The sequence below is a fragment of the Notolepis coatsorum genome, assembly GCF_963971535.1.
Source record: "Notolepis coatsorum genome assembly, chromosome: 3".
NCBI lineage: Eukaryota > Metazoa > Chordata > Actinopteri > Aulopiformes > Paralepididae > Notolepis > Notolepis coatsorum.
Window position 1 is genome coordinate 53,448,990 of NC_140167.1, and position 17,717 is coordinate 53,466,706.

Sequence of the window (17,717 nt, forward strand, 5' to 3'; positions counted from 1 at the left end):
GAAGGGGGGATAAGTGGGTTTTAGGTTGTTTTAGTTTTATGTTATTTACTTTTGGTATGTGGTCTATTTGGCTATTGTCTCTCTTTTTATGTTTCCTACTTTCCATACTGTGTTTTATGTTATGTCAAATTGTTGTTGTTTTGTCGAAGTCTATAATAAAAAAAGATTATACAATTTTTTTTTTATTATTAAAAATAAATCTTAAACTTAAATCTCAAAACTCCACAAGTTTGGATTCTTTGGAGGAACCTGGATGAGAGAGAAGCCCCATAAACTGAGGGCTTGTCTGTGAGCCTGGTGAGCTCAGCAGAACGGAGAAGTGTCCAAACTGCTGAATCAGGAGATCTGCCTCATCTCTCCCGTCTCCTCCATGCCAGAAGTCACCAGAACGTTGCACCGTCCGATCAGCCCTATTATCTACACCTCCTCCTCCACAACACCTCTGTCTATGCACACCACTTCTCTATGGTATAGGCTGGCCCTTTGGTCTGGCAATAATATAGCTAAAATATCTTTAAATTTTCATTTTGCAAGAAACTGGACAGTACAGTATTTACTTGTCATCGTCTCCTCAAGGACATTCGATTCAAATAGCATTTTGCAAATGCAAATTGCAATTGCAAAATACTATTCTCATATTCTCAAGGATAGCAACATTTTTAATGGCAATTAGCCAACAATTAACACAATCTGCGCCAACAACGTATATATACGTGTTTGCTCGACAACCGTTGAATGCCAACCACATACGTTATTTGGTCCGTTTTTCTTTTTTTCGATTTTAATATTCTATTCAATGTCACGGACCTGTATGTTGCCGTTAACACTTTGAATGCCACCCACGAGTTTTCTCGTGTTATTACCCCCCGGGTTGAATGCCCACTCACGAGAATATTCGTTTTATTCGTTTTTTTTTTTTATTAGCAATCTGAAATCATATTGCATCAAGCGAGCCTACCGTTGGAGATCCAGTCACCCCAGGCATTCAGATGTGAAAAAAGCGCCCCCTATCGTCTCCCAGATGGTAAATCACCCTTTCGGATTGGACTCAATGAAAGTGAATGGGAGAAAGGATTTCTGACTCCACATTTTACGTCTCACTCACGCAGCCGGCATCGACCGGCATCACTCCGGAGCCTGAAGAGCAGCGGGTAATTATGTGTTCTATATACACGGTTGATCAATACAATGATCGATTTTTTCGAATGGTGATCAGGAATTGGAATAATCCATTTGGATACCATCTGATCTCAGGTAAGGAATCTATGTTATCAGTCTTAGGATAATCAGACTCGTTTTCACGGATATATAAGCGTTTCCCTATATGTGATATGGCTGTTTTGACTGTAAAAGCCATCAGGAACTAAGAGCAGCGATTATCAGCGCGCGGCACGAGCGTGCATGCGCACACATATGCTATCGATTATCTAGCGTTTATTTGAAAACGATTCATAAATAGGCCGACAAATGACAACGTTCTAGAATATTCCAGTAAAAGGCGATTATCATAGAATGGGTTGTTGTTTCCGCGAAAACAAGTGATTTTCAAAATGCTATCAAACGGAAATGAAGCGATAAAAAAACAATCTGCTTTGACAATGTTGACTGGAAAATGAGTCTTTGATAAGCGACGGGCAGATTAGACACATAGCCATAATTTAAAACATAGATTAGGCGATATTAACGTTAACATTGGAGTGGATTTGGGCATTCAAGGGGGTAAAAAGGAAAACACAGACTGGCTCTCAAAGTGTTAAAAGGCATACTGGGACCCAGAGGGTGCAGTACCGGCCAGATCCGGCTAGGTGGCAATATCGAGAGTGCAGTAAACCCTGTTCCAGACCGCGTGTTACGTTTAAACCCCTCCGGGCGCTGAATTTAGATGGAGCCAAGTAGATTGCTTCATCCGACCACTTCGAAACGCATCTAGCACACTCGATCCATAAGTTGTGCCAAATTATGTGCGGGACCAGATGGACACCAATACTGGAAATCGCGAGCAGACAATTGGAATATTCTTTTTGGAATACGCCCGGACTATCTGACGTCAATTCCAGCTTTGTTTTCATATCGATCCAGCTGATCAGCGTGTGTGGGGTTCACAACGAATGCTGTTACTGGCAATCAAAGCATCAGAAACGACCCCCCCCCCCCTTTCATGCATTCATGATGAAAAATTATACATTTGATTTGGAAATAGTAGCGTGTCCAGGGATGAAACGCCAATGCTCTTAGTAGAATTCACGTAGGGCCCTATAACTCAGCTCTCCAGGAATTAGCCCGGATCACTCCGAAACTATACTTATATTCACCACGGGATAACGCGCGAACGTATTCATGAAAAAGTTTATTCTTTTTTGCATCCTGGACAGAAGATAGTTACTGTCAAATGACCATAGTATTGTATCCATAGATATAATATAGAATATAGATATAGCTCTACAAACAAGGTGACGCACTCCTATCTTTTAAAGCGTGGTCTAGCTAGAACAGGATGAGGAAAATGGCCGGCGCTGAATGAGTTAATAAGCAATAACCTCTAATTAGAAATAAAATTTTTATACTGAGTGACTTGTCAATTAATCTAAGGCTGGTCTGGAAATATAGTGTGTTATGCTACATAATGTTAATTCACCTTGAACCTTCAAACTATTTTGCTACTAAAAACTAGCCCTTCAAGGGCTCTGAGGACTTGTTTTGCATACAAATTGGATGTTATAGCAGACTTGTATTATACATTAGTTCATACTGTAGTGCACTGAATCCTAAAGTGAGTTCAATGAAGGATTAATTGCTCTAGAACTAAGTAACTTTTTGGAGATGCTTCAATGAATATCAATGTAGGCATTACACAGTAAAGTGCTCTATCAAGTGTTATCTTTTTTCATGGCCTTGTTAATAGGATTTGGGTCACAGCATTTCAATGAAGCCTTTGATTGACATTGTATAATGAAAACAGAAGAATAATGCATTTACCTGTGAATTTCAAACACCTGTTTCTATGCCTCGAGAAGACAGTTGGGCTGTACATGTTGTGGGTTAATATGATGTTTTCAGCGGGAGGATGGCAACTTTCTAAAAATATTCAGCATGACGAGAAAGACAACGATACTGAGCAAGAGAGAGAGAGAGAGAGTGTGAGGGGGGGTCGGCAAAAAAGAGAGGGTCGGGGGAGAGGAGAAAGAGAGAGAGAGAGGGGGGGGGTCGGGGGAGAGGAGAAAGAGAGAGGGTCGGGGGAGAGGAGAAAGAGGGGGGTTGGGAAGAGAGGGAGAAAGAGAGAGATGGTTGGGGGGGAGAGGAGAAAGAGAGAGAGGGGGGGACTCACGCTCCCTCCACAATATGTGTGGCTACACTGAACCGATAGCATCCTTCAGTGCCTCTCGCCTCTTGCTGTGGTTCGTTCACATCACATTTCTCCGTCTCCTCCGCTGTGGGGAAGGAAGCCACGGCTGCTGCTGCTCTTCCGACATGTCTCTCACATGAAGCCGCGGTCCGAACTTGAAGACCACCGGGTGCCAAAGGAAGACAAATGCTCTTTCTGGGAATAATATAAATAGCCACCCACATTTACATCTTTCCTTTGGGTGCCTTGGCTTGAACACCAGCAACAGTATGGATCTGTCATTCATGGCTGCGCAGGTAAGAACAGCGTTTTGTTGAATTTTCCCGATGAAAGACGAGCTTGTTTGAACTTTTTTTTGTCATCCCGAGGGCGTGGCACGTCAACACGTCCCTCAGTTGTTAACCAGTGCCATTATCCGAAAGTCGTCTTCATTTTCTAATGTTCATTTTAGGGGGTTTGACCAACACCTAGAGTCATAATGTTCCAAGTGACATTCAAGTGTTCTGGAAATACTCAATTTAAATTATACTAAATTACAATGATTTGTTTTGACCATAGTCCACTACACTTTTTAATGTTTTGGCTATTAATACTAGGACATATGAATGATTTGTGGCATTGTGTAAAACTTCAAATCTATGTGGCTGCATGCATGTGGGACAGTGGTATTCTGTTCTGTTCTCAAATCTCTTCTTTGCATGCATGGTAGCCTTCTGTGACTCACTAGAGGTTGCTATTGTGCATGTTCCTACGCACTTCTCCACGGTCTGCTGCAATCTACCTCACCCTTTCCTGTGTGCCTGCTATGGTTTAGACCACATTATTTTGGCTCCAAGTGCAATTTAGATATTTGGAAGAATACAATTACATTAGCCCAGTGATATACTCTATCTGCCGATATGCATATTTAAGACAGTATGAAAAATGTCCTTTCAAATATCCCTCATTTCTTTATTTGGTCAAATCAGATTGAACTAAAAGTACACTTTTATTTTAGCAAAACTTTAATGATAGATATATCAACATTTCTAGGTGTTCTATTAGAACTAAATCATGGAACACCGTTTTAACACACCACATGGGCCATGCATTTATGTTACTATTGCTGTGAGGTATTCTTTTTTTTTATCTACTTTTTTTTCCCATTTTCTATTTTTCTCCCATCCCAATTTCGTATCATCCAATTCTACCCTCCCCTGTCTCGAACGCTGTTAGGCCATGCCTCCCACAAGCCGGCTGCAATGTGGACGAAGCCTTACATCACGTGTCCCCTCCGGTACTCGAGGAAGCAGCCGTCGCATCTTTTCACCTGCACAGCGCGATCTCTCAGCGGCGGGGGGTCTGCGTGGGAGGGACACGCCGCCCCCGTCGCTTCCTGGTTCTGCTGCGCACCAACCGACCTGTAGGAGTCGCTGTCCACAACGTCCGATCCCCACCCATCAGCTTTCCCACCCCTAACACTGCCAATTGTGTTAGTATGAACGACCAGCCAAGCTGATAGCAATGCGGAGAGCTGGGCTCGAACCCAGCGTCTCCTGCATTGGTGGCGAGCGCCTTGCCCACTACACCACCTAGCCGCCCCGCTGTGAGGTATTCCATGCTACCTGTATATCTGTAGTTTATCGGCGGAGGGTTTGCCAATAACACAATGTCAGTGATAGGCCAATGATATTGGCTGATTGGCGTCTAGCCCTGTAGGGCCTGCCGCCAGTATGTTCTCTTCAGGCTGGAATAACACATCCTCCTCCATAGAAGTAATATAAAAAGCCATTGTCTGGATAAGGAGCACAGGGCTGGATGATGACCCGTTCCCCAACTTTTTCATCGTCACACAGTGGCATGAGGGGTCTGAACGTTGCATGTTAACAGTGGGCACACACAACACTATCTGTAATGGACTAGAGGCCGCATGTAGAGAAAACACTGTCTATGTCTATGTAATTGAACTGTTAGGGCTTTATAATGTCCTCTTTTTCCCCCTTGTGTAAATTTTTTCCTTTCCTTTTACCACCAATAAATTAGCATTAAATAAAGCCTAATCATGACAAAAAGTGACATGTATGTTTGTTTTTGACCTGAGCTGTAGACATTAGTAAAGGAAGTAGTTATTAAATGATTTCACAATTAAATATTTCACATTAAAATGCAGATTTCATATTTATCCTCCACATTTTGTGCATCTTGAGATTTACAGAGGACAGAATTGGGCCCTACTGTAGATTTCACAGAGTTTAGAAAAAGATTCAGTGAAAAGCACAATAATTAGGACCAAACGTGAGCTCTGAGACTCTGAACGAGGCACAGCTCCTCTCTTAAAAGAGAGAGGGGAGAGAGGAGAGCTGTTACGTGGGGAAGAGAGGGTCACGAACATACACACATTCACATCTGGAAGCGCCACACTGTGCCACTGGCAGCTTGGCAAGAAGAGTCGGAGGTTAAGTGCCTTGGCTCAAGGGCACATAGATGATAATTAATAAGTGGAGAGCAATGTTGGATCCTTTTCCAATTTCCTTCCAGGGATCCAAACTTGCACCATTCTGGTCAAAAGTTAGCTTCTCTGACCTCTAGGCTATTTCTGTCCTTTATTATTCTTGTCTCATAATAATTTCCACCTTTTCTTTTCTTCATGAAAGCATCTCACAGATGAATTATCTTCATAAAGTCAACAATTTCAGAAAAGTTAAGCCCCCTCCAGAGCTCCCCACAGTGGCAACTTTTAATCAAGTTTGACAAAAATGTCCTTGGGAGTCTGACTGACTTCACAATGGGGAAAAAAGGTTTTTGCGCCATCCATCTCTGTGTAACTGTGCTGCCTCCAGACTGCTGGACCTTCGCCATCACTTTCTTTCTGTAAAAGATGACGGAAGCCGTCACAAATCCTCTCTCCTAAAGAGAATAGACGTTTCTGAGAACTTGGAAGTTCAACTTTCTGAAGTGCTGCAAGGATCGCCAGGAACATTACATTTACATTTTGTCATTTAGCTGACGCTAAATCCGACTTACAAGTTTTGTACAACTAGACAGCAGGAAGGGTACAACTCTATCAGCTGAGTAACAATGTTCATCAAAGTGTTGAGTGCTACAGTGTAGGTTAGTATATTAGGACATGACAGTAAGGTTAGTTAGGGTTAGATTTAAAAAAAAATCGTAGAGAAGTCAAGTCAAGTCAAGTCAAGAGTTTTAATTGTCACGGCATACAGGTATACAATGAAATGCGGGTGGTCTTGCCCGCAACGATGTGCAATACAGTGGTACATATAATAGAATCAAAAGAAGAAACAACATTGTGCAGTAACAGATAGCAGGTAACATGGAGTGACATCTCGGTATCTGTACATAGTTATTTACAGCGCATGTGTGACATGCTAGTTAGCTTTGGTAGTGCAATACACTGTTCCTGTTATTCTAATTTAAAGTGTCCTTTCCTTTGGCCATAAGTGTGCGTGTGTGCGACATGAGTGTGTGCCCGCTCATGTTAAAGTGTTAAGTGGCTGCTCGTGTGTGAGCGTGCACAGTGTGCGTGTCGTGTGTGTGTTCATGTGTGCTTGTGTGTGGACAGTTCAATGTTCTGAGCACTCAATGTACATTGTTCATGGCTCTGATGGCCTGGGGGAAGAAGCTGAGCCTAAGCCGCTCTGTCCTAGTAGCTGGGATTTGCAGGCGTCTGCCTGACCTCAGCAGCTGAAACAGGCTGTTATTGGGGTGGTGAGGGTCTTTCATTATCCTGCAGGCTCTGGATTTGCACCTCTTGTTGTATAGAACCTGCAGGGGGGGTAGTGCAATACCCGTGGTACGCTCGGCTGAGCGCACCACTTTCTGTAGGGCCTTCTTGTCCTGTGCCGTGCTGTTTCCATACCAGGCAGTGATGTTTCCGGTCAGGATGCTCTCTACAGCTCCTGAGTAGAAGGACTGGAGTATCTTCCCCGATACTCTGAACTTCCTTAACTGTCTCAGGTGGTAGAGACGCTGTTTCGCCTTCTTTACTACTGTGCCTATGTGTGTTGACCATGTCAGGTCCTCTGAGATGTGGACCCCCAGGTACTTGAAGCTGCTCACCCTGTCCACGGTAGCCCCGTTTATCATCAGTGGTGTGTGTGTCTCCTGCTGTCCTCTCCTATAACAAGGAACAATGGGTAGCGTGGGAGACGACTTACAAATTAGGACGGGAAACAAATGCAATGCATGAGTAATAATGTAACATTGAATCCATATGATCAATTAGATTTCTTGAAAGAAAACAATTAGTTTGTGTTTGTGGCAGAAGCACATCGTGCAAGCAAAACAAGTAAATTTAGAATATTTTACAGAATGCCTAAATAGTCCATTCACGTTCCTAACTTAATTGGCCCTACTGTTGTCATTGACGCTGTCATTCATTCCTTTTTTCTTTGTTCAATGGGTTTTGTTTAATTTTACGGTAAAATGCTAAATAGCTCTGGACGACAACAATGTTTGGCGAATGATTTGCATATGTCAGCGATGCCTCAGTGGGTAGAAATTAAAAGGGCATTGTTGTGAAGGATCAGATTAAACCGAATATGTATATTTATTTATATATATATATTTAATTGTATTTGTATATCGTTTGATATCCCCTGTATATTCCTTGTACAATATGCATTGAATATCCCCGTTTCTACTAAACAGCCCATAATAGTTTCATTCTACCATTGGACGAGAACCTGGCGCCAGGTTGCCATACCCCTAGGTTCAAGTTCAATCGTGCCGCCTAACATGTCGAGGCAACCCCCGGTTCCGCGCAGTAATATGCCGGGCGAAATACGTGTGGTACTATTTGTTCATAGCGCATATATATATGGCGCTCGTAAAGTAGAACTTTCTTTTAGTCCAGTTCTTTACCCTCCAACAGAGTGACAGACGCAAAAGCCTCCCCACGAAGCACGTGCGGTGTAGTAGGGCCTACTTGGCCCAGAATAGGCATTGAGATATCGTGTAGATTAATAGTTGAATGGTCATAGTTTGGCACCATACCGTCGAGTTGGACGTATTCTATTAAGCTAATAATAGTCTATTTATGTATGGTGCATCGTTCGGTTCGAGTTCTACAGTTATCAGTACCCCCATCGTTCCTGACGTTATCTGGACGCTTATCCAGGCTGGTCAGACCCCTAGTGGTGATTGCATCCGAGGAGCTCCGGGTCAAGAGCGACTGGACCTGTATATTGGATTACTCTACCCGACGACGGCGAGCCTTCCACGGCTCTTGGATTATGCTTTATGTGCTTTGATTATTCCATGGATAAAGGCCAACACTGTCGAGTGTTGGAATTACCCCCCGGAGAGGACTACAGGTGAGGCGGCGCTCTACACGTGAGGTCGCACCACGTCTCTCCGTTGTGGACCGGCAGATACCGTTCCACAGAGGGTCCAGCTGTATTCGTCTGCGGCCCGAGGTTCTGTGGGCACTGGGTCTAAGACTTTGGATTCTCCCAAGACACCGTCGGCCAGATGGGATACCGCCAGCGACTTCTCTAACCCCCCCCTCCTACTGTCTTACAACCAGCGGGACCCCCCCCCCCCTTAGTGTATCCAGCTATAATCATTTACGTACTATCGCTATCGTTTCCTAAATATTCCAGGTTGTATACTTACTCCCTGCGCAACCAGAGATTGGACATTCAATGTTGATTTACCTACGAATACTCATTTGCCATAAAAGTGCATACTTAACATTTCAAATCATAAATGTAATTAAGTGAATGTTGTATACACCCTTTGCTGTATTAAATATTCGATTTGGTCCATTTGTGTTGGTTCGTTTCATCAGGTGGGAAAGTGTTCATCATACTTATATCTTGTACTGGGTGGCCAGAAGTTAAAGTACATGAGGTAGTGGTATTAAATATCATATCTAACAATACAGTCAGGGAATTGTACCCCTCAGCTACAGGCATCCTTCATTAGGTTGGAAGTGGTAGTGTCCTCAAGCATTGCAAAACATGGATTAATATGTGGCAATCACAACACAGCCCTTGAATACTAAGTTGAGAACAACGCGGCTCTTCGTGCCACCTCTCTAAACGCACTCCAGAGACACATGTTCAACTTAAACAGCGCCGCGTCTCAGCGGCCTCAGAATACTCTCATAGGCTACACATCCAGAATATAGTACTTCATTCTGTTGATTGTTATGCTTTCTCAAACTACTCACTCACAACATAAATCTTGTAAATGATATTTTGTCAACCTAGAGTCCTTAGAATACTGTACTTACAGTGTACCGGTACCTAAACAGATTTTGGAACGATGGATTTCTCAGATCACTATTGACCTATCTCAAACCCCACCCTCTTTTCTTGATACTCCAATCGCAACTGTTGCTTTGCTCTGACAAGTTTGTCAGAGGAAAGCAACAGGTGTGATTGGAGTATCAAGAAAAGAGGGTGGGATTGGAGATAAGTCAATTGTACTCATAGCATTACCATCCTATCAATCTTTTTATTTTATATACTGTATATGTGTATATATATATATGTTTTTTTATCAAGGCTATATCTAAACCATCTGTATTGCCCATACAATGACAGAACCTGAGGTATAGAAACTGTACTAGATACTGTATACAAGTGAGCCAGTGTGTACCTAATGTGTACTGTGTGTTAAGCTAATGTAGTGAGTCATGAGTCCATGTTTAGGTCAAGGTTTAAGTGCTACAGTACAGGCGGCGCGACGGGGGCCATACTGGACCTTCTGTCATTCCCATGTTTCCACTGCCGGATCTGCCACAGCAGCAAACCCCTATAGGCTTGTTGGGTCTGCCCACTCCCCCCTACAGGCTCTGTCTACCCTGAGCTCCACAACATGTTGGGCCTGCCCTCTCCCTCCTACAGGCTCCGTCTACCCTGAGCTCCACAACACGTTGGGCCTGCCCTCTCCCTCCTCTCTGCTGACAAGCCCATGTCAGATATTATCAGATATGGAAGCATGCACACACACACACACACACACACACACACACACACACACACACACACACACACACACACACACACACACACACACACACACACACACACACACACTCCTTTTAAAAAAGCACTGTAGTCAGCATTTGATTCACACAAATAAGAATCAAGAATAAATAGCACAGTAGGCATGTGTCAGTATTCATACCAGTAGCACTGAAATATTGATGTTTTCTCGACTTCAAAACATTTTCAATGAGTGAACAGCAGAAAGGAGCAACAACGTGAGGCCATGTCTCGGGTCCATGTTTGGAACATGTTTCCATGTTCTGACCTTGGATACCTGTACGTATATATTTATTTTGGTCTAGTCACCACTGGCTATTGGCGTATCTCATTACTGATTTTCTCATGTTGATTGTAACTCTGAGTCATTCTGCATCACCTCAGTGGATTGTCCACTCCTTTTATATTCATTGCAGATTTCTCCAGATTTCCCCCCGTCTGTGCTGAGAGAAAACAGACAAGAGTGAAGGATGAGGGGAGCAGAGACTATCGCAACACAAAAGACTGTGTTTATCAACCCGTCACGTGCCTGTGCCACTAAAGCCTTATTAACACGTAGGCTGCTAGTGATAGTTATTTTTAGTTCATTAATATCTAATATCTTACATTTAAGCTCCTCTGGTCAAATCATGATCATCGTCTCCCCCACTCTGGAATGTGCATCTGTGACCAAGCCAGGCCATGCACCCAGAAATACTTTCACCTGATTACCTGTGTGACCTGATGACCAGTGCATGCATGGCTGCATTGGGCCTCTGGCCAGTGAGAAGGAGCAAACCTGAATATAGTATATCCCCAAACCAGACGATGTATGCCAGTACCTGTCGGATCATCCATTATTAACCAGTCGCTCAAACCTCCCTATATATGGAACTCCCACATAATATAAAAGCCATGGTTGTGTCATCATTCTAGAGGCTCTTAGCCCCGTGGAGGGCCGGGGCCCTCATTTATCAATGTTGCGTACGCACAGATATGTGCGTAACCCGTGCGTACGATCGTTTCTAAGCAAAGTGTGGGACTTATCAATTTGAACTTGTGCTTGACTTTGTGTGTATATCTATGCACAGCTCAGAGCATGCGTACCTGGGCGCCCGGTGGTAGAATTCGGAAATAAGCTTCCGTGCATTACTTCAAACACTGGCGTGTTCAACTTCTGTATGACCCGTAATTCATTATAGTTCATTGTAAAATAGCGACAGTAGTGTAATTATAACAGGCTCACGCGCGAACAAGAGGTTGGCCTGCTTGTTTGGCACCGGGGGCAGACGCAGAACACCCACCTCCAAACACGATTAAATATTGTTTCAAATTAAAAGCGAAATACTATTATTTTGTGTGTCATGTTTCCAAATAAGATTGGCCACAACGAAATGCTTTCTACTTCAATTTGTTGGTTAGAATAGATTACCTCCGTTGAAACTTCACTGAGACTAAAAGTAAAATTTTAAAAAGTCTTAAATTTTTTTTGAGCTCACTACAGACATGATAATAATAATAATAACAATAATAATAATAATAGCTTCATTTTATATAGTGCCTTTCAAGAGACCCAAGGTCGCTTTACATAGATAGGGGGGGGGGAATAACAAAGTAACACACATAGTGGACAGACACAACATATTAATATGTCAAGTTCGCGTTTTTATTGATCACATAGGCAGGCTATACATAGGTTACATGGCACGGTCCATCGTGATATTGTAGATGGATCGAGCAATAGACTGTTACTGTACCACCCATGTAGCTGTCAAAGCCCCATCACAAATGCAGTTATGTGAATAGAAAGGGATTCCACTCAGTGATGGGCATTTGCCTGATAAATGTTGTTGCTGCCGGGAGGAAAGGCATGCTGCATGTTTTCAATTCATTAAATAAAACGGATACTTTTTGCAAGGGTTTACTGACTGTCATACAAATAATCAACCAACTACATACTGTAACTTTTCAGTGCACGTTCTTATTTACATTGTGACAACAGCCTTGTGAGCTCCGGCAGACCCGCACACAGACATGATGGAATTCAAGTTCAAGTTTGTATTGATTACATAATAGGCAGGCTACACATGGCGTAGGCTACATCATACATGGCAGTGAGAGTCATTGTTCTTGTATATGCTCTCGTATTATTGTTTATATAGGCTACCCAATACCGACATCTCATCGGCGAACGGTAAGAGGACGCTGACGTCATTTTCAGCGTGTTTGTTTATTATTATTAATGCAAACTGCTCTGATCAATATATCACCCATACTACATAAAGCATTTACTGACGATCACAGAATTATAAACGACCCCCCCCCCCCCGTTCAGCCGCGCATGATAAGTCATAACGTTTAGGATCATGTACAATTGAAATTTTTAATATAGCGTGTATCGGCAACAAACGGCAGTTGATAATCTATAATGCGGTTATGCCTATAACTCACGTTCTAGGAATTACAGCAGAAAACGATAAAAACATATTTATATTCTAGACGGTATTTTCGTATGAATCTATGAATGAAAAAGTATAACGTTCCTACATCCTGAACAATAGATAATCAATGTTGAATGGGCCATAGTAATGTCAATTTAGCAATACAATTTAAAAAGTTATAGCCCTGCAAAGAAGGTAAACATCTCCATAGGCTTAGAGTGGTGGCAGAGAGTGGTATGAGACGGGCAAACTCTGTGGCAGTTAATGTGTTAATCCCTGTGTGTGAGCGTGGAGCGTAGAACCTAATGGTATTTATCAACACGGAGGAGCGTAGGACCCGTGTACGCGCGGTTGATAAATCCCAATATTTCTGTGCGTACACACATTCTAAATTCTGTGCTTAAGTACTAAAATAGAACACTTTCTAAGAATTGTTGATAAATGAGGGCATCTCCAGGACTGTTTCTCTTCTCTGTGTGTTCCTGCCAATAAAAACCACCGATTGAATTCACCTTTGTCTCCTGAATCTCTGTCCAGCTGGCTCATACATGTCAATCCAAAGAACTCAGATTTTGCCTGTTCAGAATTACAGATAGTAATGTTAAGAGTTATAGATAACACTGTAGTGTTAAGAGTTACAGATAACACTATAATGTTAAGAGTTACAGATAACACTAATGTTAAGAGTTGATAACACTATAGTGTGTAGTGTTACGAGTTATAGATACCACTATAGTGTTAAGAGTTATAGATAACACTATAGTGTTACGAGTAATACAAGATACAAGATACAAGAGTTTTATTTGTCACGGCATACAGTGAAATGCGGGGCGTCCCGCCCGCAACGATGTGCATAATACAATAGTAATATATAATAAGAATCCAACCAATAGAACAACATTGTGCAATAAACAAGTAAACAAAGTAGGGCATATCGGTATCTGTACATGAGTTATTTACAGAGCATGGTAGGACATGCTAGGTCCTGTGCAATAATACACTGTTAGCTACGGATGAGGCACTGTGTCTTTATGTACACTGCTATACAATGCTATATTATACAATCTTAAGCTCTACTATACTACTCTTAAAGTGACCTTATAGATAACACTATAGTGTTAAGGAACGCCCAAGGACCAAACTCCAAACCATGGGAGATCGGGCTTTCTGCTCATCCGCTCCCAGTCTGTGGAATGCTCTCCCTGACCACCTGAGAGGACCACAGAATGTGGATGCCTTTAAAAAGGGCCTAGAAACTCATCTTTTTAATAGAGCCTTTTGTTGATTTCTATCTATTTTAGCTCCACACATTTTATGTTTTTTACTAGTTCTAGTGTTCTTTTTACTCCTTACTAGTTTTAGTCTTGCTTATTTTACATAATTTTTTTACTCTCAGCTTTTATGTTCTTTTTACAATGTAGCGCTTTGAGATTTGCTCCACAACTATAAAGCGCCCTACAAATCAAATATATTATTATTATTATTATTATTATTATTATTATTATTATTATTATTATTATTATTATTATTATTATTATTATTATTATTATTATTATTATTATTATTATTATTATTATTATTATTATTATTATTATTATTATTTATAGATAACACTGTAGTGTTAAGAGTTACAGATCACACTGTAATGTTAAGAGTTACAGATAACACTGTAATGTTAAGAGTTACAGATAACACTGTAGTGTTAAGTTATAGATCGTATAGCTTACGGTCTGCTCTTAGTGGAACTATCCCTTTATCCACTCTAATAATGAATAATTTTCTCCACATGCACACACCCATCTGCCTGGCCACACCCACATCCACTCCTCTATATAAGCGGGGTCGTGGCCACACCATCAGCTCCTTCCCTATTTTCACCACCGAAAAGTGTCTGTACAACACCACTTTAAGTTTAGTTATTGGAGAAGAGGAGCTGCGTTGACATTGTATCTTTGTTTTCTCTCTCACTATTTTTCGAGAAAGTAAAGCGATAATGTCTTCACCCTGGAGAGTCTAGAAGATGGTGATCATTCTGACCTCCACCGGCGCTTTGCATTGGGGCGCGCGTCGCTGAGCAGTCCCCGCCGGCATTGCCTCCGGCTCTGCAGCTGGATATTATGCCTCGGGAGATGGTCGGCTGTGTGATAGATGACGGTCTCCCTGGGCGGGTGATGTTTTTTGCGACGCAAGCCTCTGTGTGTCAGTTGTGAGGGGACAACTGTACGAGCTTGCGAAGGTCGGCTCCAGGCTAGAATCCTTTCGCTGCCCCTTGGCGGCGTGGAGGGGGTTCTAGTCTGATGCCCCACGATAACATAGACTCCTCCTCAGTGAAGTCGTAGCTTTGTTTTCCTGGGACCGTGATTCCGAATCTGCGGTTCAATTCCCCGGGTCTCTGGACAAACGGATACCCTCTGCCGCCGCGCTGGCCCCGATTTTCAAGACGAAAAACACCCGGCGCGAGGGGGGTGAGCTTGGTGTCTCATTATGAGAATATCTCCGAGCTCAGGTCGGCTGCAGCCCGCGTACAATGAGGGGCTTACTGCCGATGCCGCTGTGTCTGGTAAACACCGTTCTGTGAGAGGGACGTGTGTTGCTTTTTTCCCTTTTTTCTTCGAAGAAGAAGAGGAAAAGACAGCGGCTGTCAGAAGTGTTGGCCTGTATCGCTATTTCTCACGTTATACAGCTTCAGAGTAGCCGATTAGCTTGCTACTGCGTTAGCTAGTGGCTATTGATAGCCGGTGGAAGCTGACTGTTAGCCAGTTAGCTCCTAGGCTGAGTCGTTAGCTGGCGGCTACGCTCGGCTGGAAACGTTAGCTTGATGCTATCAGTTAGCCTGGAGTTAGTTGTTAGCTTATGCTACAACCATTGGCGCTAGCCGTGATGAAGTTGCGGGCCCTGGCACTCTGACTACGGCGTCATCTCTGGCAGAAGATGTTGTCCGACCTGCGCCATGACCTGCCGCAGGAGGGGGGTGTCACGCCGGAGCGAGGCTTCTGGCCCTGCCAGCGAGAGGCCTTGTCAACGTGGTAGACCACCCTGTGTTTGCGGCCTTTCGTCCTGCGTGCGAGGTGCAGGTAAGATGTCCGTTGGACATTACCCCACTCTTCCTTCCTCCCCCTCCCGAATGTTTTGATTAATAACGATGTCTTTGTTTAACAAAACATATGTTGCTTCACTGCATTTTGAGATACGACGTGTGTTGTGTGAAAATTGTCTTGGTTGCTGTCTTGTATAGCTTGGGTTTTAGCATTTGCCAAGGCTTGTGTCTTTCTCTCTACCTAAAAATGGCGAAATTTTTTACGTGAGTAAAAATGAACTGGTTTTTTTTGTTGTATGATGAGAAGTTGTGTGTGTATTCATGTAACGTTTAGACAACGTGGCTGAGTCCACAACTGGCTGGGTGTTGACCTGCAGCGCTGTACATAGTGGCATGTGATCGAGGGCCTGGCCCTCTCTTAGCTTGTTATTTTCTTTACTTAAGGGTAATGGTAAAAGTAACGAGTGGCAAGTTTTCACACATAAGCAGAGCCGTTGATAAAACCTGTTTTCAGACAAGGTTATTGGCTGTGGCTGGCGTGCATGATGTAAAGCTTTTACTCTACAGGTGAGTATGGGCTTCATCTGCCGCGCCATGCACCTGGTGTCACGGCTCTGTTTTTTCTTTTGGCGTTGTATCATGGGTGAGGTGGTGAGGGGGTGGGTGAAATTATTCCACGGTTTTGTTTTCAAAACGTGTGTTGATTCACTATATTTTTGGGGATACGGTGTAATCCCTCAGCTACTGCTGGGGTTGTGCTCTTGCTTAGGGAGAGTGCAGTTTTCTCTGAAAATTGTTTGGTCGCTATTATGGACGTAGCTAACACCTGGTCAAGGACTTATGTCTTCTCTCGTCATAAAAAACGGTGTTCCTCTTGCAATAGTGATAGTGAATTTTTGCCCTTTTTTATTGTGAAAGAGGGTTGTGCGTATCATGTTTTCACGTTTAAGTCGTGGCATTGAGTCCACAACTGGGTTAGGTGTTAGCCTACAGAAGTTTACATGTATATAGAAATACTCTTGTACCAAGACCTTTGGCCTCTCTCTTGGTCTGTGTTTTTCTTACTTTAGGGTAAAGGTGTAAAAATTCAGGTGGCAAGTTCGCACATGAGCCTGAAGCCGTGTATAAGGCCCGTTTTTTGCACAAACGAGGTTATCGTCTGTGGCTGGCGTGCAGAATGTGAAGCTGTTACCCTAACAGGTGTAATGCGCTTTCATGTAGCGCGCTACGACTGGTGTCATGGCTCTGCTTTGTTGTTGCATCGTATCAGGGGTGAGGGGTCATAGGGGATGGACTAATAACCCCTCCCCACTTTACTGATTGGCCGGGAGGTGGGACCTCCTGCCTGTCAGTCTCCCTGTCGGCTGAGGGGTCAGCGCGTCACAGGGAGGGGGAGGGGGGGGGGGGGGGGGATTGGGGGGGTTCCCTGGTTCCACTCCATGTTAGGATGGGTGGGTCACGGGATTTCCCCCCGGCCATGGAATACGTCACTGGGCGCGTTTTTCCTGTTGGCCATGAGACATCCGTGAGTGTTCAGGTCTGTGCTGCAGACCGCTGTCATTGTCAAAGTTGGATGATGCAATGCATTCGAGAACTGTTTGTTTTCTGCTCTGCTCTCTATTAAAGTGTCTATTGGGCTGTTGGTCACTTGGCCCAATTGTTATTACATGTATCTTTTTCAATGGTTACTCTAGAGGTCTCTCTGGGGGAACTTCTGTCTTCCCCTCTTATGTAAAGAGCAGAATTGACAGGGTTTTACCCTGAGACGCGTCATATGAGACCCGTGTCTGTGTCTTATAGGCCGGCTTCCTGCTGCTCGTCCCAGACAGCATGGAGGAAACGTTGTCTGGTGTTTCTTATTAGAATTCGCCATCGATATGTTTCGGGTTCTCGACCTGCATATAGCACTGGCCCGGGGTGCTTTC

The 17,717-nt window shown here is 43.3% G+C and overlaps 1 protein-coding gene across 1 annotated transcript in view; it reads left to right on the top strand.

The window, feature by feature from the left end:
• Positions 1 to 3,612: 3,612 nt before the first annotated feature.
• The window catches only part of LOC311225666 (uncharacterized protein C14orf132), a gene marked incomplete at both ends in the record, with an annotated part of 82,283 nt that continues 68,178 nt past the window's right edge, over positions 3,613 to 17,717 (top strand). Inside the window, one exon of the mRNA XM_084311057.1 lies at positions 3,613 to 3,639. Within this exon, the coding sequence (XP_084167183.1) occupies positions 3,613 to 3,639 (27 nt within the window). The remainder of the gene's footprint in view (positions 3,640 to 17,717) is intronic.